General features: G+C 43.9%; 1 protein-coding gene across 10 annotated transcripts in view; it reads right to left on the bottom strand.

Moving 5' to 3' along the window:
- Positions 1 to 22982, bottom strand: part of CABIN1 (calcineurin binding protein 1) — a 90927-nt gene that overhangs the window by 28387 nt on the left and 39558 nt on the right. For 5 of the 10 annotated variants that reach the window (XM_070951135.1, XM_070951138.1, XM_070951140.1 and 2 more), the window contains 10 exons: positions 18072 to 18234; positions 16938 to 17059; positions 14572 to 14733; positions 13866 to 14072; positions 12432 to 12577; positions 9975 to 10236; positions 9638 to 9898; positions 6694 to 6845; positions 3961 to 4139; positions 228 to 272 (listed from right to left, as the gene is read on the bottom strand). In XM_070951135.1, coding sequence (XP_070807236.1) covers positions 228 to 272; positions 3961 to 4139; positions 6694 to 6845; positions 9638 to 9898; positions 9975 to 10236; positions 12432 to 12577; positions 13866 to 14072; positions 14572 to 14733; positions 16938 to 17059; positions 18072 to 18234 — 1699 coding nt within the window. The remainder of the gene's footprint in view (positions 1 to 227; positions 273 to 3960; positions 4140 to 6693; positions 6846 to 9637; positions 9899 to 9974; positions 10237 to 12431; positions 12578 to 13865; positions 14073 to 14571; positions 14734 to 16937; positions 17060 to 18071; positions 18235 to 22982) is intronic. The other 5 variants (XM_070951137.1, XM_070951136.1, XM_070951139.1 and 2 more) reach the window with 4 other exon arrangements.

Here is a 22982-nt window from a genome sequence, read left to right as displayed (position 1 = left end):
AAATCATCAGTTGCAGCTGTGATGTTCAAGCAAGCCATGATGGGCAACAAGCAAGTAAGGAAAGTGTATGAATCATTTTTAACAGGGTTAGGGCAACACAGGCAATATTGGTTACAAAAGCATGAATATACAAAAACAGCAGAAACAAACAAAAACAGCCATGATTGAGAGAACAAAGGCACAGAGTGACAAGAATGACACTGGCTCCCCTGGAATATCTTCCATACCTTCAAGGCCCGGGGAAGCAGGATCCTGCTGACTGATGAAGGCAGCTGGACAGCAGGGCAGAGGGGTGGGGGGGGGGGAGGGAGGGAGAGGAGGGAAAGCAGGCAAATATGTCAGGTCTGGCCATGGGTAACCAATTTCAATTTAGACACTTCCCATTCCTTTCTATATCACGGACTGCGCTGATCAAAAACAGGCCGAAGATAGGCGTCTCTTTAGCATTTAACATGTTCAACCAGATGTGCTTTCTCTAGTTGTCTTCTCTCATTCTGTCGTAATAAAAGGCAGGCATTCTTTCATGCTCTCTGGCTGTGTCACTGAAAATCCAATGCAAATGTGGCCAAGTCAAGCTGCTTCTGTCTGCAGGAGTCCATTTCTGTGTCCCGGCCTTAACCACAGGGTTGGGCTGACAAGACAGTGATTTTCTTAAAGCCCTATGGTTGATCTGAGTCACAATCAAAATGAGGGAGAGAAGCCAAATCTTGTGGACACTGGCATAAGGAACAGACTGGTCTGACAGTCTCCACTGTTTCAAACCAGGGGGGAGCATTGCAGAGGCAACGATAGAGGAGGCCTCCCTATTCTCCTTGATTAAATATTCAAAGACACTGAAACAATTCTTGGCATTACCAGATGATTCTGCCCATCCCTCTGAAAGAGCAGGTCAGCCTCATTTTTTGGAACTCTAAGCTGATGACATTTGATCTGTTTAGATGAAAACCCTAACTGAAATTCTGATGCCATAGAAATGGCTTTTCTCATGTTGGAGAAAGACACTAATATTTATTAGTAAGCCATTAGGCCTGCTAGGACACACTGCTGAGTGAACTGGCTCACAGGGCAATGAAGAGTAATGCCACGAAACAACCGTCAACTTTTTCAGCTGGCTGGTGGCCATGGGAGTTAAGGGCCTTGATAGTACAGTGGTCTAAGGCACCCTGTTATTAAGCTGGTTATTAAGACCAGCTGCCTGCAATTACTGCAGGTTCGAATCTCGCCAAGGCTCAAGGTTGACTCAGCCTTCCATCCTTTCTAAGGTAGGTAAATTGAGGACCCAGTTGTGGGGGCAATAAGCTGACTTTGTATAAATATACAAAAGGATGAAGGCTATTGCTGAGCACATTGTAAGCCGCCCTGAGTCTCCGGAGAAGGGCGGCATATAAATCAAATTAAAAAAAAAAAAGGGCCATTTAATTTAGGCAGAAAGTCCCTTCCTGAGGGTGACCAGCCGAAGCTCAACACTTCTGACTCACCCAGCCCAGGTGAAGCTGTAGAGGTGCTGAATCATGTCTGCAGCCAGTCATGGATTTGGATAAGACAAGAAACTAGCTTTCATTCTGTCTTCTGAGCTGCACCAAAATACCATGTGGACTGCAGACAACATGTGATCACTCCTTAACGGACTTTCTCTGATTTCCAAGAGCACATTTCTAGCCTTCATTTCTATGGAGGCCCTGGCTTATTTTGGGTTAATCTCTCTCTCAGCGCAACCTACATGATAGAACTTTCATGGGGGAAAATTAGAGAAGGAGTGCTCTGTATGTCTTGGTGAACTCCAGCACAAAATGCATTCCAGGCCTCTCTGCTCACATAAAGGCCCAGCTGAGAAAAGCAGCCTCAAAGACAACACCCCCCCCCTTTTAGGGCTCCTAATGATCTTCTGCAACCACATTTTATCTTTGATCCATAAATACTCCTAAGTATTTATGGCAAACTGAAACAGTTCCCTTTCTCCCCTCTATGGCTTGGTTATCAGGATTTCTCTTGCCCCACTGCCTTCCAACTGTGGCAGTTTCATCGCTGAGACTTGCCAAAATTCACTTTTCCTCTGGCCCTGCTCAGAGAAGGTCCCCCAAGAGCACCCCTGGAAAACTCTGTCTTCTGAGTTAAAGTGGTCACTCATTTGTCGTTGCTTCTAGCATGTGCTGCTTGGATTTAAGGAGTTATAGCCCATCCTTTCAAATAGTGAAAGAGAGACCTAACATGTTCCAGAAGAGAAGGCTTCTCAGAAAAAAAGTTTTATGGGGCGATCATGGACAAAGAAATGAGAAAATAGGTAGATGGTGGCAAAAATACCAAGAAAACAATGCTGAAGCATCTCAAAGGGAATGCATCCTAGTGAATGGGCCCAGGTCCACCAAAGGTCAAATGTCCAGGTCTCTGATCCAAATTATTCCAAAATGATGAGATGGGATCGGTCACCCAGATCCTCATGGGGAATATTTGCAAGAAAGTTCCCGCCTGGACTATTGCAACGCTCTCTACATGGGGCTCCCCTTGAGGAGCACCCGGAGGCTCCAACTGGTGCAGAGTGTGGCCGCGCGGGTGGTTATGGGAGCGACATGGCGTTCCCATGTAATACCTCTCCTGCGCGAGCTGCACTGGCTCCCGGTGGTCTTCTGGGTGCGCTTCAAGGTTTGGTTACCACCTTTAGAGCGCTCCATGGCTTAGGACCTGGTTACCTACGGGACCGCCTGCTGCCACCAATAGCCTCCCACCGGCCGGTACGCTCTCATAGAGAGGGGCTCCTCCGGGTGCCGTCGGCCAAACAATGTTGACTGGCGGCCCCCGGGGTGGGCACCTATTATCTGGAATGAGCTCCCCTCGGAGATACGGAGGATCCCGGATCTGCGCACCTTCCGCCACGCTCTTAAGACCTTTTTATTCCATCAGGCTGGCCTGGCCTAATCTTTTCCCTTTTTAAAATGTAAATTTTAATCTGTTTTAAATTATTGGGGTGTTTTAAATCTGTCTTGGGCCAAAATTGTTTAATTTGGTTTTACTTTGCTTTTAAATTTTGTATTTATGTATTTTATCTGTGGCTGTTCACCGCCCTGAGTCCTTAGGGAGTAGGGCGTTATATAAATCAAATAAAATCTAAATCTAAATAGGCATCTATCATTAGTGGGTGGAGGGCATCACCTCCAGCTATGACTGAATGCCAAGAAAGAACGAGCGATGGCTGCAACAGAAGACAGGAAGGGAACCTGTGACTTTGGCCTGCCTCTTGATTCCCGGAAAGGCTACATCTGCATGCTCAGCCTTAAGCCCTGCTTGGCTTACAGAGGTCAGGAAACAGCCTGGCGGTGAGGCTGTTTTTGCATTTTCCAGATAAGGAAAGCAGCGATCTCCACCTAGATGCCCAAGATCCAACTGAAGCCTCACAAAGCAAGCAGGCGGCTGTTAAGCAGAGGCCCCTTCCCGCTTACTCTTTTGGAGCATTTTGGAGGACCTGTGGCAGACTCCTCCTGTGCTCCCTGGAAGAGATGGCAGAGCTTTCTGTGACAAGAGGCAGATCCTTTCAAGGCTACCTGGTGGATCAGGGCCCATCCCAACAAGCAACCACTTCCCATCCAGTTGCAGCAGAACAAGCCGCCCATCCACTGTGGTACTAAGCTGACCTGTGAGAAGAAAGGGACCATGCTGTGACAGCCAGGAATCCTGGGAGTTGAAGTAATCCCATGTGGGGCACTCAGGATATGGGCAGAAGTTTGGATTTTTGAAGGGACTCTGGGAAATGCCCAGAGCCTTGGACCTCAGGAAACGCATTAACTAGACCCTCCTATTGTTTAGACCAGAGGGGGGGGGGTGGAAAACTGAAGGGGTTAATGAGTAACAATATTGCCCGTGTTACCCTGGACCCCTCGCCCTCCTGGAAGCTGCCAATTGAGCCCACCCGCCCGCCAGGAGTCCAGCACCTCCAAGTGCCGACAGTATTGAGAACAGGGACTGTACCATCCGGTGTTGCCTGCTGATGGCTTTTTTTACATTTGACGTAATCGTGGTCAACTGGAGTGGCTGTGTAGGGTGGGGAAGTCAGACCTGGACCAGAGGAAGAGAGCAGGGAAGTCCCGGGGCCTGGCAGAGTTCCTGCAGAAGAATGCGAGTCCTCATCTGCCATGCAAAGCTTTTCCCTGGGGGAAGAAGAGGATGAGACCGTGAAGAGCGGAAGGGCCCACAATGGCTCCTGGGAGAGCAAGCACTCTGGAGAGGCAGGGTGCCTGGCGCAGGACCACCGTCACAGCTGGACAAGGTGACAGAACCCCATGCAAATGTCTGGATTCTTGCAGGCCCCTTATTAATGCTCTTTCTCTTGCTTCCATATCCCACAAGGCTACTCCCCTTCCCTCCTGCTGCCCACAGGTCCCTCTGACTGCCCCGCACCCACTTTCTGACTTCTGCCCAGGAAATGTGCCCAAATGTTTATAGCCCTCGTTCCCCCCCCCCCCCAAACACACACACAGTTAATCCACCCATTAGCTACTTCCTTCTTCTTTATTTCCCTCAACCAAGGACTGGCAGCTTTTTCAGGATTGGATGCCCTCCTAACTAACGCATAATTTTGGCTTTTTTTTTTTTTTTTTTTGAAAACTCTCATATTCAGGCTCAGATTATAGTCACCTAAGAATTAATTGAATGTAATGGTTGTGGTGATGGAGCCGCACATCCTACATTGCATAGTGACAGATGCCCAGCAGCTACACTTGTGATGTTGCCGATGCCATTGCAGGAGGTCTGCGTAGGAGGCTACTGAGTGAAAGCGCTACATACTTGTAACTCAATGCACTTTTCGGAAATCAGAATACAGATAATCCTTAATTTAGGCCCACAGTTGAGCTCAAAGTATCTGTTGCTAAGCAAGACAGTTAAGTGAATTTTGCTCCAGTTTAGGCCTTTCTTGCCACAGTTGTTAAGTGAATCACTGCAGTTGTTAAGTTAGTAACATAGTTTAAGATATTTAAATTTAGTAGCTGGAGCAGTGAAGGGTTATGCAGTGAGGCAGAACACGCAGCGGCGGTTAACTGGGTTAATTTACCTCATGATGTTCCTGCTGTGTTGACAATGTTCGTTTGCCTGACTATCTTGTTTGATGTAAATATATTTATATAAAACTATAAGTTCATGTCAGTGTCTATGACTTTATTTGGACACCGGCTACGCAATTCCCTGACACGGTTGTTAAGTGAATCTTGCTTCCCCATTGACTTTGCTTGTCAGAATGTCCCAAAGGTGATCACGTGAACCTGACACACAGCAACCATCATAAATACATGCTGGTTGCCAAGCATCCAAATTTTGATCATGTGACGGTGGGGATGTTGCAACAGTCCTAAGTGTGAAAAATGGTAATAAGTCACTTTTTTCGGTGCTGTTAACTTCAAATGGTCTATAAACGAACAATTGTTAAGTCAAGGACTGCCTGTATTGAAAGACTGCAGCCCTAATAAATCATGTTAAAATTACACCAGTTATTTTTAGACTGGCTTATTAAAATCAGTCTGGTTTATTTTGGTGATATGTAATTTACATTCTGCTGAGTTACTTTTGAAGACTTTCCTCTGTAAATTATTCCACGTTTGTTTTTATGCAAAAGTTATTTTCCAATTCTAAATTCTCAAGGAATACCAGCACCCATTTTAATAAGTGGTCTGAAAATAATGTAAAGGAACTTTTCTGTGGTTTTCTACGTGGTTGAGATCTGGCACCAAAACTGGCACCATCCCTGAGATGATTGTCGTTGATAAAAATTGCAAAACTCTGCCAGCTCTGGATCACCTAAACCCTGACTTACCCAGACTGGAAAAGGGGCATAAGGATGGCAGCTGCTGCTTAGCAGCTGTTTGCCCAGCTGCACAGAGCACAAGGAATTTCTGTAAGATACTTGAACAGCCCTTTGTGTTACTGGGTGACAACTGGGTGAGAGAGCAAAACCAACTTTCCAAACAATACATCTTAAAATGTAAAAAAAGAAAGAAAGAAAAGGAATGTTGTATTTGAATTTTTTTGGTCTTTGTGGGAACAAAATAGCCAGGAATAGCCAGAAACCTGATTGCTTAGCCGTAGCCTCTTAGCAAGGATCTCCAGCACTTAGAGGAAGCATATCCACTGGTCACTGAGGAATTTTCATCAAGTCCCAATAGGAATCTCTGATCCAGCATGGCTTCAAGTGATCAGCTACACCCTACTGCCCCCACCTCCTGCCATGATTTTTACAGCTGAAGACGACCTGCTCCTGCTCTCCCAGCCCTGCCCCACACACCCAAGTCTCAAGACTGGGCCCCAGCACTTGGAGCAGGGAACTGGGTGGGACTTCCACCCTTCCCTCCCATAATTCCCTGCCTCAGGCATGCTGCCTGGATCCTCATTTTGGGACCCCCGGCGTGTGTCTCTTGGAGATGCCCCGTTGGTAGCTCTGCAAAGCAAAGTTCCGAGAGACTTTTACTGATACAGAGGATGGTTCTTCTTATGTCAAGCCGGCTGTCCAGAGGCCTGGGAAGATTTCAGCAGAGCTTTTCATTTAGCATCCATCCTTTTCCAGTATAAAGTATAAACTGGGCAATTCAAAATGTCCAAATGCCGTAATATGTCTTCAAAGGTTTGCTTTTAGCACCACCACTGCTACCCCACCCCAGAAAGCTCTGCCCATTTCCCCCCCTATGGCTGTAGCCAGCAACAAAAGAGACTCACTTTTCAGAGAGCTTGGGGGTGTTTTTTTCCTCTCCCCTGGCAAAGGGGCCCTCAGCAGCTTCCTTCATAAAAGTAACCAGCAGCTCAGCATCTGCTCCCGAGTCATGTTTTCCCACCAGTTTTAGGATTGATGCGTGGAGTCGAAAGTAGACCTACCGGAAAGAAACTCACTGTGGCAAAAGTTTCTCCTTTGAATCCAGCCATCTGAGAAAATCCATACACAAGAGAGAATGAAAAGCAAGGCAAGCCAGATCCACCCTAAAGGGATCTGGAGTGAGCCTTCTTGGCAGTGCCCATCTGGTAGGACCATACTGGGCCTCTCAGGGCAGTTGAAACCCTTCAAGTTGCTGGACAAAGAGGCCTTTCATGTCTTTTGTGGTGCCCAGCATGGCAGTTGAGTTCTTATTGTTCTTGAAGAGGCAGTCTAATAAAGCCAATGTATAAAGGTCTCAATCAACCAATCTGCCACGCTGTGCAGAGGTACCTGCCTACAAGGTGGCTGGGAAAGCCACTAGACTTCAGGTGGACTTTGATTTTCATTCAGCTCAAGGCAGCTTCTTTCCTCTTCCTCTCAGTTGGGAAAGGGCTATTCTCAGTGATGGGGAACCTCACACGTAGAGGGGAAGGATGATGATATTGAGGGAGATACAGAAAATCCCATCACCGCAGTGATGAGGGGAGAAACGTATCTCAAGACTACAACAGACAGAAAAGATGTCCTGTTGCAAGATGAAACATGTTGCCCTGGCCCGTGTTAGGTCTTCTCTCGAGGGCCCTTGCGCTGCTCTTCAAATGGTGCACACCTTCTCATGATGCTTCAGAAAGCCTTCAGAGAGCTTGAGCCCTTCCTGAACATCGCAACAAGGTTGTGCCTGTTCTTCAAACTGTAGAGATGAGGAGCCCTCCTACTCTATCACCTTTTACTATATTCGAATGCACAGTATGAATAGTAGAATTCTTAAAGTTTCTGGGTTCTATAATCTCCCAGGACTTGAAATGGACACCATCATTAAAAGGCACAACGAAGAATGTTCTTCCTGTGCCAACTCAGAAAGCTCAGATTTCCCAAGGATCTGCTGATACAGTTCTACAGAGGAATTATTAAGTCTGTCATTTTGTACCTCAATAACTGGTTTAGCACAGCAATCAAACAGGACAGGTACAGACCAACTGATACCAGTAGTCAGGACTGCAGAAAGAACAAGTGCAACCAATCTGCCTTCCATTGAGGACCTGTATATTACGAGGCTCAGGAGGTGGGCTGAGAAAATATCTATAGACCCCTCACATCCTGGACATAAACTGCTTCCACTCCTCCCTTTGGCATGCCACTACAGGGCATTGCATGCTAAAACAAAAACAGGGAATTTTTTCCTCATGCCATCACTCTGCTGAACACCTAATTCCCAGAGTGCTGTCTTATGTCTATGTACTTACCCATGTTGTATGATTGTAGCATTATTATGATCCTTCTCATCTTCTCTACTACCCCCTTACTGATATCATTATTACAACTATTATTACTCTGTTGTTTTGCAATCTACTGTACACTAACAGCTTCTGCACTGGAGACAAATAAAGTATCCTATCCCATCCCATTCTATTTGGAAAATGGTGTGAGCACAACCAGCAGCTGCCTTGCCTGAGGTCAGGCTGAGCACAACTCATGGGCAACAGGAGGAAAATGGTGAAGGACAGCTGGGTGCAGCAAGGTCTGCAGAGGGCAGGGCAGGGCAAGTGTATACATCGCTAACCTTTTTGCTGGGGTGGCTACTTATGTCATAGGGCCTGAGGTGGTGGTGCTGGGACTGAAACAGGCCCAGGGTTGGTGTGGCTGGCCGAGACTGCTGAAGCTGTGGGCTTCTACTTCAGCCCCATAGCAATAGCACTTATATAGTGCTTTACAGCCCTCTCTAAGCGGTTTGTAGAGTCAGTAAATTGCCCCCAACAATCTGGGTCCTCATTTTACTGATCTCAGAAGGATGGAAGGCAGTGACTCTGCCTGGAGCTGGTGAGAATCAAACTGCCAAACTGCAGGCAGCCTGCAGTACTGCATTATAACTACTGTGCCACCCATGCCCTGTTGCAGAAGATGGCCGAAAAGGCTGAGATGGGGGTGGGTGGGGGGAAGATAAGAGGGTGGAGGGGAATTGAAATGCCCCAGTGGTTGTAGTGTGGGTGGCCTGTTTTGATTACATGAGCGTGGGGGGTTGCTATAACTTCAGACCCAAGTATTAAGTACTATTCAGCACTGCCGTAACTTTGAACAACCATTGAACAAATGGTTGTTAAGCGAGGACTACTTGTATTACATTAGTCAGATGATTTTGAGAAGGGCACCTGCACCTTCTTCCCAAAGTGGCTGTGTCCCACCCAGTTCACTCTCTTTGCCAAATAGGATTCCATCCTTTCTTTTAGCGTGAAAGCTGGCTGGGTGACTTTTGGCCAATCAATCGCTGTCACTCAGCCAAAGTGGGTGCTGGTTGTTGTGACCAAAGTAGGAGAAGGGTATTGGGTATGTCTGTTGCATTGAATTACATATTAAAAAAGTGGAATCATCCAGCCAAAGGGGCTCAGCGTTAAATTACAAGAACGGCAGAGAGGCTTCTCTTGAACCTTCCTCACCCCCAGTTAGGACTAGAAGGGGCTGAAAGTAGGAACCAGATTGGGGAGATGCACAGGAATGCAGGCTTTCTCAAAATCCCAGGTTTTAGAGTTTTCTGAAGATGACACAGTCCAGGATAGACATCAAGCCCCTTGCCTGCTGCAGCCCCCAGGGGAAGAGAGGCTCAAACTTGGCCAGCCTCCTCTATTGGGCTGATGCAACTTGCAAGACCCTGATCAACTGAAGGCCAAAGAGGAAGAGCAGCTGGAGGCTTCACCTGAACCACAGGCCACCTAGGGGTCAGCAGTAGGTGACTGGTGGGTCTGGGTCTTGCCTTACCTCCAGGGCCTCCATGGCAAGCTCTGGGGGGTTATGATAGTGGATCTTCTTGGGGTACCGTGCTGCTTCTTCATGCAAGAAGTGACCCGCCTGCTTGTAGTGAAAGAGGTAGACTCCAGGGGGCTGCTTCTGCTTCTCCGCAATCTTCCCCAGCATGTAATGGATCAGCCACTCCTCTTCGTCTCCGTCACCCTCGCAGCAGGAAGCTGAAGTGAAGCAGTGCTTGGCCGTTTCCAACATGCCGTTGCGCCGCTCTTCCATCTGAAAGAGGAAGCTGGCTCAGCAGCAAATCACATGCAGGGTGGCAAGCCCCTCGTGCCATGACAGCCATCCCCACCTGCTGCACCACCTCTGAGGGCAGCTCCAATTTCCACTGCTTCAGCTGCCGGGAGGCGAACGAGTGCAGAGCGTAGGAAATGGTGCCATACTCTATCCAGAGTGAGAGGTTCGAGCCATCGATCTCAAGGGCTTGTTTGAAGCAGCTCAGCACTGGGGTGGATTGCTTCCAGATGAGGCCATCGCTTTTCAGTTCATTGGAGTTCAGCTTATCCTGAATGCGGCTGGCCCGGGCCAGGGCCATGCCCGCCCACGAGTCAAACCTGAAAGAGAACACACAGCCAGTCCCAGGAGGGCCGACCATTGAGATCCCACAAGGCACTTGGCTTTTCAACATGGTCCTCTCAAGGGAACTGTCAGAGGGTGGGCATACAGACTCAGGGACCAAATGAGGAGTCAAATAACCTTCAGGGGTTTATTCCAGCTTCTGATAACATATAGCAGTAGCTGCTTTTTCAGCTAAACTTTGTAAATGCAACATACAATTACAATACAATACAATACAATACAATTGCCTGACCTTCCATAGTAGAGCATCTCTTCTTTCTCTGTTGGCAAGACAGCCTGCTATTGCTTGCTTTTAAACTATTTTTTCCCTCTGGCCCCAGAGGAATCCTAAGCATGTATATAGAGGTCCAGATTATGATACAAACTTAATCTGTGTGCCCACCAGTCTTTTTTTTTAAAAACCTTACAAATTTTAGAGGTTATGTATGTGTGTATCACACAGATTAATGACAGTCCTCTCTTCAGTTTGGCTAGCAACTGTTGTCTGCTACCTTTCCTCTAGCAAAAGACCTGAGCATCTGGAACTCTCTATGTGCCCTCCATGCTGGTCTGCAATTGTCCTTTAGTTTTTTTTTTTTTTTTTTTTAATTTGATTTATATGCCGCCCTTCTCCGGAGACTCAGGGCGGCTTACAATGTGCTCAACAATAGTAATGTTGTTACTTCCCTTCTGTCTTCAGATAGAGCCAAACAAAGCCAGAGTGGGGCAAACACAGTCCAATTTAACACAGCTTTGCCAGCCCTTCCTTTTCCTTCATTAAAGCCTTGGTGGTGCAGCGGACTAAAGTGCTGTTAAGTAGCACTTAGCTGCCAGATGCCTGCAATTACTGCAAGTTCAAATCTCACCAGGCTCAAGGTTGACTCAGCCTTCCATCCTTCCGAGGTAGGTAAAATGAGGATCCGGATTGTGCGGGCAATAAACTGACTTTGTATACAAAAAGAACACCACTTAGGGAAGGCCAAAAGCCCTACTAAGCAGGTATATACAAAAGTATGAAGGCTATTGCTTAACACATTGCAAGCCGCCCTGAGTCTCCAGAGAAGGGCCAATAAATAAATCGAACCAATAAATAAATAAATAAAGCCAGCAGTCCATCTTTACTAGCTGTTTGCTGTCCAAATCCTTTTTAGCTGTCTTGTCATCCATTCCCAAACCTTGACTTCCTGAACTTGTACATGAAAGTGCTTAAATCTGTGTCTCTAATGCCACACTAATAATATCCATTTTCCTATGAGAACTAAGCCCTTTGAGAATCTAAACTAATTCCTATTCTAAGCTCTCTATCAGCAAAGGGAATATAAACTGTTTTGTTTCAGTGTCCAATTAACTTGAGAAGGTTGTTGTTGTGAAGTTAAAAATGAAAGGAGATCCAACTGAAGTACTAATTTTATAAACAAAAACATATTGTGTAGAATCAAAAGAGCTGAAAGGGGCAATTTACACCCAACCTCCTGCTCAGTCCAGGATCCAAATTAAAGCATCTGGTATCATCAGCTTTCTAGTTGAAAGCTGCTCTGGGAGCATTTTCAGGCAGCTGAAAGAACTTCCCAAGCCTACAGTTTTGGAAATCAGTCCCAAATCACAGAGTCCTACACGAATGTTCTTCCTGGCTCACTTTCTTAAAAATGAATTTAATATCCTCTGATGGCTCTAAGAATCTTCTGAACCATGAAAATCTTCCATGGTTTCAATGATAAAATATAGGAATGGGGTTGATTTTGGAAGGCTGCAATTCAATTAACACAAGATATGTATTGTATCAAAATATCATCAGTTACACTGAACAGATGTAAAAGTAAGCCAGTAAACATCCATCCATATTTTGACCTGTGCTCACATCAAGCATTTTCATGATCCTTTCATTTCAAGGGCAAAACAGATCAAAGAGGAGATGTAGGCAAAGAGGAGATGCCTCTCTCCACAATGGAGGAGGTGAGGAGGCAGCCCTTATTCCCTGCTGTGGTATCGGCATCACCTGCTTCCCACTGAAGGGCTTTGCCCAGGAGAGAAGCTGCTGCTGCCGCCAGGATCAACAACAGCTGCAGCAGCCATTTTCTGGAGGTCCAGGTGCTCATGGAATGTAGACTGTGGGTAGGGCTAAAGGAAGACAACGCAAACACCATCCTGCAAGTAGGCAGAGGCTCCCCTCTGAGCAGATGGTCAGCCTAACCTGTTTGGACAGATGCAAATGTCATGCATGTAGAACTTGATGGCCTTGGACTGTTCCTTATTCTTGAAGTGGTAGTCAGCCAGGAGGTAGTATAGCTCGGTCACCACTGGAGGAGAGAAGTCGGCACCCTCCGGGAGGGCTGGCACCTGGCAACAAAGAGAAACACCACATCAGGCACCCCTGGGCTTGGTTCAGGGATCGGGGAAGCTTGGTGGGGAGAGCTGTCCAGACTGCTGAGCAGTTGGGAAAACTCTCCTAGGATCCAGGCTGGCCTTCAGGAGACTAGCAAAGGCAAAGATATTCACAAAAGGTATCTGGAGGGCCAGAAACGGCCAAAAGAAGAGAAAGTGAACAGGCAACTGTTGTTTAAGGGTTGACTGAAACCTCCAGTGCATCAGTGGGCATTTCTGTCCTTAAACGCTTGTATAATCTTCATGAGCTCTTGGCAGTTTACACCAATAAAATCATACTAAATCCAAGACAATATTGCATTAATAATCCACTGTAGAAATAGGAATGGCATTCCCAAAATGGTCTCCAGAAAAGCTGTTTTAGCTAGTTTTCGGAAAGCCATCAGCCGAGTCATTAACATGACCTCAACCACTTTTAATCAATTTGTTGAAATTGGTTGCATAGAATAAACAAACAGATGACTAAACAAGGGGGCTCAATTATAAGAAGGCAGATTTTGGATTGTCAAACATGCTTAACAATGGAATAGACTTTCTCAGGTGATGGAGGGGCCCTTAAACAGAAGTTGAATGCCAGGGATAATGCAAGGGGGCTGGATTGAATCAAGATCCCTTCCAATCTTTACATCCTATAATTCTATGAAATTGAAATATGTACTAAGAATAATAACAACAATGATCTGAAGATAGAAAACCAAAAGAAATTAATTGAGCTGGGTATATTTAGCCTTGAGAAAAGGCAGCTAAGATGACATAAATTAACATACTTCAAACACCCTAAACTGCATCTTAAGAGAAAAAAATCAGAATGCAGGACATGGGATAACAGATAACAGAAGTGGATTCCAACTGAATCTCAGAAGCTGTAAAATCAGATGGATAATGGGGCAATGTTGGCTTTCTTAAAGCAAGACTATGCAGGTTTCTAACAAGGATACTTAAACTGAGTTGGACCCAACAGAAGTGAATCTCTGAGCTCAGGGTTTAATTGATGCTCTCTGAGCTTCTTTGTTGACTTGCAGACATTTCATTAACCCAGCAGCACCAGCAGTGATCAGAGTTTAATCTCTTTCTTTGTAGGACCTGCTTACTGTAAGTGCACGAAAAGGAGAGCCATTTCTCTCTGCACCCAAAGCTTTTCTGTCTTTCTCATGCAATAGCTCCAGCCAGCTCTCTTCTGAAGTCTGAAAATAAAGCACTTGTGACTCCTATGAAGCATTCCCAGAAGCAAAGTAATTCGTACCTTGCTCAAGGTCCCTTCAATGTAACTCGACACTTCTTCCAATCTCAGCATAGGCTTATCTGTTTGAGGGACAATCGTGGCCATCTTCTTCAGAAGGTTGGCTAGGTCAGCAGAGACAGTGCTGGTTTTATAGCTGTCAAACTCAGGAAGGGTCTTGGGCTTAAAATATTCAAACATGAATAGGGAATCTTCCCAGATCAATTCCACCTTGGAAAGAAAGAGATTTTAAATATGCATTGATCAAACTAATGCATGAAGTGAAAATTACCCAAGAGGCTCCTCCTTCTTCCATTCATTTCAGCAAAGCCTGGACAAGCATCTGTTGAGAGTAGATCACTTTGGATTCCTGCACTGAGCGCCAGGTTGACAGTTGGATTTCATAACCTATATGATTTCTTACCTTGTAGGATTCTGAGGAATTACTGTGCAATGATCTTTCAGAGTCCTGAACAGACAGAGCTGCTTTAAGCTTAATTTTATTGACAATATCATTAGCTTTCTTTTCACTATTTGTGATTAAACCTTTTTGGTTACATTTTGAGACACAATTTAGGAAAAAAGATGGGCATCAGGCAGGTGTCGTAGAAACCTGTGGCTGACCACTGTCAGAAAAAAGGACATAAGCTTTGCCCATGGCAGTGTCATAAATGCTGGAGGGATCTCTGGCCAAGAGGCCTCTCTGCTCCTGAGCACCAGACAGCCTCACCTGCTGAGTAGAATGCTCTTCCAAATACCGGGCTTTGCTCTTTTTGCTTGGGAAGCCATACAGGCAATAAAAACACTGCTCCAGGGCCGTCTCCAGCTCTTCTTTATAAGGGTGGGTGTCTTCTGTGGTGGAAGCTAAAAGCTCTTTTTGCAGAACCCGCACCTAGAACAGAAAAAGATGTTTAGGTTAAAGAACGTACAGTTAAGGGTAAGCAAAGATCTTGTTTGGGTGTTCAGGAAGGTGGGCTGCTTTAACAAATATGCAGCACACATAGCCACAGTGAGGGGTGCAAATGGGAAGCAAAGGCCAAGATGGGGAAAGGAGAACAATTTTTTTTGTTTTTTTTATCCCGATCTACCTTGTGGAGCAGATACTCCAGGAGACAAAAGCCTTCATGGAGAAATTCTGAAACTGATTCTGACCAAGCCCAGTTATGAACTCAGGTTAAATATGGCAATAAGGGAGCTGAATCCAGACCGATTCCCAGGCAGAGCTCCCACCGTTGCCATGGCCGTTCTGCTCAGGAGGGCTGTGACTGGGCACTGCCTGGCCACGTTATCTGGGATTCCTTTTGACTTGCAGGGTCCAGCCAAGTGGGGAGTATTCTCAAACACTGGTACCATCACTATTCAACCAATTATACAAGAGGTAATCTGTTAGATTTTATCAGACAAAGATAATCTGAGACAGAGAACACAGCAGCAGATTATCCCTCAGGGATAGCCTGAAGCTGAATAAACCTGGTGGATTACAAATTTTATCATCTTTTTCCATAAGAAAAAGATCCAGCAGCAAATAGATTAACAGACTTTTATTCTACTATATTTCTTATCAAGTACTTAATCAATTTCTTTGTAACACTCCTTTGTATTTTATGCTTTCTTTACAAGTTTGAGATTTACTGACTTAAATTTTAAACTCTGTAATTTATCACAGGTTCTATAAATCTAATTTTTTACAACGATAATATATAAACTGAACAAATAGTGGTGATTTATATCAAAAGTATGCATTCTTGACGTATCTTTTTTTGCTTTGTGGGAAAGCAAAATTAGGTATTCAGATTGGCAAAAACAGACCTCATTAACTGTCATGATATTTTCTTTTACTGACTTTAATTACTGAACTCAATATGCTGCTATTACAAGAGGATACTCAAGTATAAATATCGTTACTTGAGACTTCCAAATTATTTTTAAATACGGTTTTACAAATAATTTAAAAGGACCTTTACAATACTTGTTTTGATTGTTCTGAAAAAAATTATCATTTTAATTGAGTTTATGAAATAATATTTCAAATACTTTTTTAATGTTATATTACATATAACCATTAAGGAAACTATGAAACATAATAATTACTCTTAACAACATAATATTCTGAATTTATGAAAACTTATGAAAATTAATGAACATGAATTTTAAACTGTTCCTTTTTCATTAAAAATGAGCAACAAGAGGCACAATACAGACAGTGAATTGACAAGTATAGAAAAATCTAACATCTTCCATAAATTATGGACTTATTCATGGAGGATAAATATGACAAACTAGAGACTAAGGCAGAATAGCATAACAGCTATATCAAAGAAATGCAAACAAGATACCAAGAGTTATCGTCTGAGCAGAGAAATGAAATATTTTTTTAATTAAGTAAAGAGGAATCAATAGAAATTCAAAACATTTACAGAAGAAATTGCACATATAAGAAATTTACCATGTGGTATTGCATTTATATACTTTAAAACCTAGTAAATATTGGTGAGGTAGTAAAGAGAAGAAAGAGAAATTAAGCAGACAAATGAAGAACCTAAACTGCAGTTGAGGCAAACGTCTTCATTTTTCTTACTGTAATTTCCTCCTTTCCCCTAGACTGGGATATTAAAGTGCTGAGAACTTTGGGATTACGCAATGTTAGAATGACTGATTTTAGGTCAAAACAGATTTTAGGAAGAGTAATGTTCATATGAAATACAAAAGAAAACTTTGAAGGAAAATGTTCTACAGGTTTTTCTAAGCAAACTATTTTTATAGAAAACCAAGCAATATCATTGAAAGACATACTGGTAATTTGCAAGAACTTGGGAAAAAGAGTTGGAATATCCTACAAACCAATGGAATAGAATCTTAAGGAATGTCATTTCCTATGGTCTCAATATGAGATTAATTCAGCAGAAGAATTCTTTTTTATTTATATTGGATTTTTCTAAAGATATTCAGAAAAGGTTGGATGTCAAGCACCTGTAAACAGGGGGAGAGATCAGCTTACATTTTTTGAACAATGCAAGATGCAAGACAATTACCTCATTATATCAAGGATGAGATCAAAAGCGATCAATACTAAAAGAAATTGACATTTCTACTCACGTAAAATTTAAGCAGAGCTCCATCTGAGTTACAGCACCAGGATCTCCTTCCAAGGTATTCATGGGCTGTGTTCAGCAACATAAGGGAAGGGGGCAGCATAGGCGTGTCTTGAATTGGAGACACTGAAAATAAGATGAGAAATAAGTAGAACTCTTTATCAACTTTAGAAGGATGGGTGACAAACTTCAGGTAGCAGTTTCTCATTTTAATAGAGCATTTTAGGCATATTTCTGCTCCAACAAAGTCTTTCAAAGCAAGGAACAAATCAGTCAGCCCAAAGGAATCACTCAGAATAGTCTACCAAACTGCTTAAACTTGATCACCTTGCCCTCCTGAGCATGCAGCTGCTGCATTATGCACTAATAGTACCAATTTGGAGGTAATGAGGGCATCAGTAGCTGTTAGCAGACCTTCTGGTTCCAAGAAGGGCCACCCTGAAGCTGGATAAACCCATCTCCGGCCATGGCGTCTACTGATTTTGAAGGAACTGAGAAACCAAGTTGGGGATCTCCTCCTTAAGGCAGATCCTCAAGATCAAGGAGGGGAGTCAGGTAATTACACCGTGGTTACCAGTCAAACAGCCAGTCAATCATGCTGGGGTTCAGCCTCAATTTGCCATGTTCCATTAGACCTTGTGGCTTCCAGGTATCAGATAAGGAATTATGAAGTCAGCATGGATTTATCAAAAATGAAAGTTAGAGAATGACTTTACCTCATTTTTGATCAGGCAACTTCCTTAATGGATTGTGGCAATACAGTAGATTCTGGTTCCCAGACTGAACGCTGCAGGCTCTTGTGAGGTTGCTGCAGTACCTTTGGCATTGTGGCACGTTTTGGGAATTATGGGGCGATAGGCAAAATTACTGAGACACTAAGAGTGCTGAGATCTGTTTGGGAACCTCGGCTGTAAACCTGATGCACCTTGTCGCTAGAAAACCATAGGATGAAGTACCCGATGACATTCTGACATGCTCAGATCAGATCACACCAGAGAATCTTGAAGGCGTTTGTAGATACCACCTTGCATCCCTTTTGGGACTCTTTAAAGAGGACAGGCATCGGGCCAGAGGACTGCAGAAGGATGGGAAGGAGGAAAGAGACCCTGAAGAAAAGAAAAGAAGCACCAGGACTCACCTCCTTCCTGTGGATTCTGCAGCTGCTCCTCGTGTTGGCAGCAAAGGGGCTGGACGTTTTCTTCTTCATGCTGAATGAGCCGATGAAGAATAATCCAGGGAAGCACTGAGGACACAAATGGCTCTTTGGGTTCCTCCTGGACTACCATGCTGGAATTGACAATCTAATCGCCAAAGAAAGAGACACAGCAAATTAAAGCCACAAAGGTAATTGAGTCTCAGTCCTCTAGTTCAGGTGTTTGAGATTCAGCTGCAACAAGAAGAGAGCATCACTAAAGGCACCCGAGCAACGCTTTGTTACTTGTCAGAATGCTCATCCCCTCCTCAAAGATGTACGATCTCATGTGCTGTCATAGGACGGACACCTAAATGCTGTAGGAGCTCCAGGCAGAAAAAGCTGCAAAATTGGACTGCAGAATCTAGTACAGGCAGTCCTCAATTAATGACTGCCCTGTTCAGTGACCATTTAAAGGTACAGAGACATTGAAAAAGTAATTTTAGGACTGCTCAACAAACTTACAATTGTGACAGTATCCCCATGGTTATGTGATTATGACTTGGGAAGTAGCCCGTTTCCCCGAAAATAAGATCTAGCATGTTTTTTTTTTTTTTTATTGAAAAAGTTTTTCAAATACAAGTTTTTCCCCCTTTTCCTCCCTTCTTCCCTAACCCCCCCTCACCACCCATCCCCCCCTGTGACTTCTTCTTCACAACAATAAGCTAATTCATAATTAATTACATAATATTTTACCATGCCCTTACTCACTCCTCAAAGTACTGACCCTTAGCAAAGTATTCTTATAACTCCGCTTTTCTCCGCTTTTCACAATCTACCCTTTTTCTCCTCCCCCAAACTTATAAAATATTATTATTATTACAACAACATAACCTTTACTTTTATATATATTAATTTAACATTTCAAAGCAGCCTTCTCCAAATTTAACATTTGTTCAGTTCTATCCGATTCTTCCACTCCCCAAAATATATGACTTAAAAATCCTTTTTCTTAAACTAATCAATCACTAAACTAGCCTATTTCAACCCAGTTTCCTGCAAGATTACCATGCACTACAATTCTAAATATAATCCACTGCCCACTCTGCTAAAATATACATATGTCTATATATACATTCCATTTTATAAAAAAAGACAATAACTTTAAATTTATAATTCATTTAGTATCTTCTTTGATGTCTTTCCACTAGATTGTTAAATCCATCATCCATAATAGGGTAACATAGCATCCTGGTGCAACAGTTTATTCAAAATCTTCAGTCATCTTCTGCCCCCATCAATAATGAATATCCTCATGTATATATAAAAATAAAAACAACCACCCGAGTGACATTATAATTATATTCCATATAGTTGTAATTGTGGTTTTCATCAGGATTATAAATCCCCATCATCTTTGTGGGTAACAGCCAGATCTTCTGCATGCCCCAGCATGACTCTCTTGCCTTGTAACTCAAAATAGATATAATATATTTATCGGTAAAAGAAATCCAAAATAGATAGTTCAAATCCAACAATGTAAGGCTCTTTCCACATCCCAAAATCACGGCATTGCAGAGATCTGCCACTTTCCTCAAGATAGTATTAAACGATAATTCGCCTCCAATATCTTTTCACATATTCATTTATTTTTTTTAAAATCCCTGGCTTCACTGTTGCTTGGTTTAGAAACTACTATTTCTACGAGATCTGTTTCTTTTCTTTTTCTTTTGCGGGTTGCATTTCCATCCAGATTTCCTTCCTACAAGTTGTGTATCAGCTGATCGGTTGTCATTCTGCTTTGTAAATTGATCTTGTTGGTTTTGTTTTATTATCTCATATGTCTTTTCCTTCACTTGTATATCAACTGGTTGATTTACGCACTTGTCTGTAAGTTGATAGTTCATCACATTAGAATCAGATGACACTGCTCTCAAATTTATAGACAGTCCAGCTGGGGTATCCAAGGAGTCCAAAGACAGTTTATCTACCACAGCCTCTGTAATTTGATGTTTTCCCTTTATTTCCAACTCCTTTTGCTTGTCCTGTGTTATGCCTAAAGATGTTAAATTTATTTTTAAATTTTTTTGATAAAATTCTTCCGCTTTTTCGACTGTATCCAGTTGGTATCTTACTCCTTGGTGTCTCAATATTAAACCAACTGGGACGTCCCACCTAAATAGAATATTCCTTTTTTTTAACTCATTCACTAGAAAACCAAATTTCTTCCTCTCCATTAACATCTTGGGCGGGAGTTCCTTAAAAATCCAAATCTTTCTTCCACGAAATTGCAAAGCAGAGTCATAAGAATTCTAGACAATATTATTTCTAATTTCTTTGTCTGTAAAATAAATCACCACATCTCTAGGCAATTGCCTTTGTTTTGCCAACCAGGAGTTTATTCTATAAATTCTGTCAATCCTGCAAAACACTTCATCAGGTTGAACCTTTAAAATCCCAGCCAGAATTTCAGAAGATATCTTCCTTAAATCATCTCTGTCATCTTCCTGCAAACCTCTCAGTCTAATTGCATATTCTGTAAAATTGTATTGGATCATTAAAACTTCTCTTTCAATCCTCTGTTGTACATTTTCTTCAATAACAGTCTTTTGATCAGCCTCCATTTTAAGTTTGTCTTCTGAACTATTATCCTGAATGTTTGCCAAATCCTTTTTAATTTTTTGGATCTTGTCATCCAAATTCTCCTCAGTTTCTTTCATTTTAGAATTAGTATTTGCTTTCAACTGAGTCATAAAGTCTGCTAAGCCATTAGCTACTTTTAAAATCTTTCGATCCAAAAAGCCAAACTTAGATTTCACCAATTCACCAATTTCTTTGATTTCCAACTTAAATTTTTCAAGTTGCTGATTCACAATCTCATCCCTTCTTACAATCTCCTCAAGAAGAAATTCTATTATATTAAAGTCAGGTTTCTGTGACTGGAGAGTTAAAACTTGTTGATGTAATTTATTAATGGGGGAATCCCCCCCCACTGCCTGTTTGTCTAGTTTTATAAGTCTCAGTGCCATTTTTCCACGCAGACAAAATTTACTGGAAAAGAGAGAGAAAAAAAAAAAAAACTTTTTTCCAACCAAGATCAATATCAGATCCTCAAAGAGAAAAAAAAAAAAGAAAAAAAAACAGAAATGAGAGTGAGATTTTGCCTTGTTACAGCCAAAAGTATTCATTCCGCTACTTTGTAATTGAAAACGGAAGGAGTTTCCCTTTCAGCCTCTCTTCAAGCCGCAGCAGCAATCGCCATTTTAAAAAAAAAACTTTTTTCCCTTCACTTCACTTCTTAGGCAAAATAGAATAAAAGGAATACTTGCGCTTCAGGATCAAAGGTCCAGCTCATATCTTCTTTAATTAATTTATTTGACAGATTTACAGGCTTGCTTTTGCCCCCTAGCTCTGCGTGTAGCAGAGATTTCCCAGAGCCCGGAGCGTCGGCTGGGGATACGGGGAGTCTCTTCCGCTCCCTCCCAAAAGTAAATAAAAAACTTTTGGGATTAGGCAGAGGACTCTACCCACCCCAGCCGGCTCTATCTCCGTTTCCTAATGGAAACGGAGTTTTTTCGAGCCGCCATTCCGCTGAAAAAGGCGGCTCTTACAGGCAGTGGGTTCGACGATCCCAGAGGAGCGTCCAGCGGGGACAAGCAGCAAACCGGAAGTCTTCAAGATCTAGCATGTTTTGACGTGTGGGCATAATATAAGCCCTACCCAAAAAATAAGCCCTACTTAAGAGCCTGCACAGCCAACTGGCCGGCCATTACATCTGATTGCTTGCAGTGCTGTGACCACGAGGCAGTGTATGTGTGTGTGTGTGGCCGCCTCATGCACCTTGCACCAGCTTACCTCAGGGCCTCCGCAGTCAGGCCATCCACAGCCCAACACCTATTGCACGGGAGCAGCACCAACAGCCATGTGCAGCATGAGCATGGTCACAGGCCCACTTCTGCTTGCTTGCAGCCACAACAGAGCAGGAGGCTGAGTGGTGTGCTGGTGTTGGTGCGGCCGCAAGGTGAGGCATGTGTCGGGGCGTGGATGGCCTGGATGCGGGGGCCCTGGGGTAAACCAGTGTGTGGCGCATGGAGCAGCTCTACCCCCTGCCTCGTGGTCACAGCACCAGTGTGTTGCTTGGCTTCCTGCTCTGTTGTGGCCACGAGCAAGCGGAATTGGACCTGTGGTCATGCAGGGTCTTTGCTGGATGGGGCTGCTGGAGCCGCCTCTGCAAGGCGAGGCAGGTGTCGGGGCATGAGTGGCCTGGCTGCAGGGGCCCTGGGGTAAACTGGTGCAGGGCGCATGAGGAAGCTCCACCCCCTGCCTTGTGGCAGCAGCACTAGCGCACCACGCAGCCTCTTGCCTCCCCCCCCGCGAACAAGCACAAGAAGTGGGCCTCCCGTACATGATAAAAAAAGACATTCCCTGAAAACAAGCCCTAGTGCTTATTTTGGGACCAAAAGAAAATGAGACCCAGTCTTATCTTCGGGGAAACATGTATAGGTGGTACCTGGCTCAATAGTAAGTGTGAGAGGTATCTTGGGAGTCCTAGTTGACAATCATTTAGCCAGTAGTATGTGGGAGTAGCAAAAACGGTGGGGGGGTATTTGTTGCTTCCCCCCTGTCATGGACCGACCATCATCTCCTCCGGTTGGACTTCCAGAATGCTGCCCCACCTTGCTGGGATGCGGAACTGACCATCTGGTTCCGCCCCAGGCGCCTGATGGACCCTGAGAGGTTCCAGACGGAGCGTGGATGATTCCTCTCTCTCTCTCCCACGGCCCGGTCGAGAACCTAGTGGAGGCCTGGGATAGGGCGGCTGCTGGGGCTCTCAACCGTGTCGTGCCTTTGAGGCATCTGACCTGGTGCAGACCCCGGCTTGCTCCTTGGTATACTGAGGAGCTTCAGGGGATGAAG

The sequence above is a fragment of the Pituophis catenifer genome, unplaced genomic scaffold (assembly GCF_029215685.1).
Source record: "Pituophis catenifer annectens isolate HBS135680 unplaced genomic scaffold, rPitCat1.0.hap2 SCAF_10, whole genome shotgun sequence".
Classification (NCBI taxonomy): Eukaryota; Metazoa; Chordata; class Lepidosauria; order Squamata; family Colubridae; genus Pituophis; species Pituophis catenifer.
The sequence above is the reverse complement of the archived record's forward strand: the minus strand, read 5'-3'. Positions and strand labels throughout refer to the sequence as shown.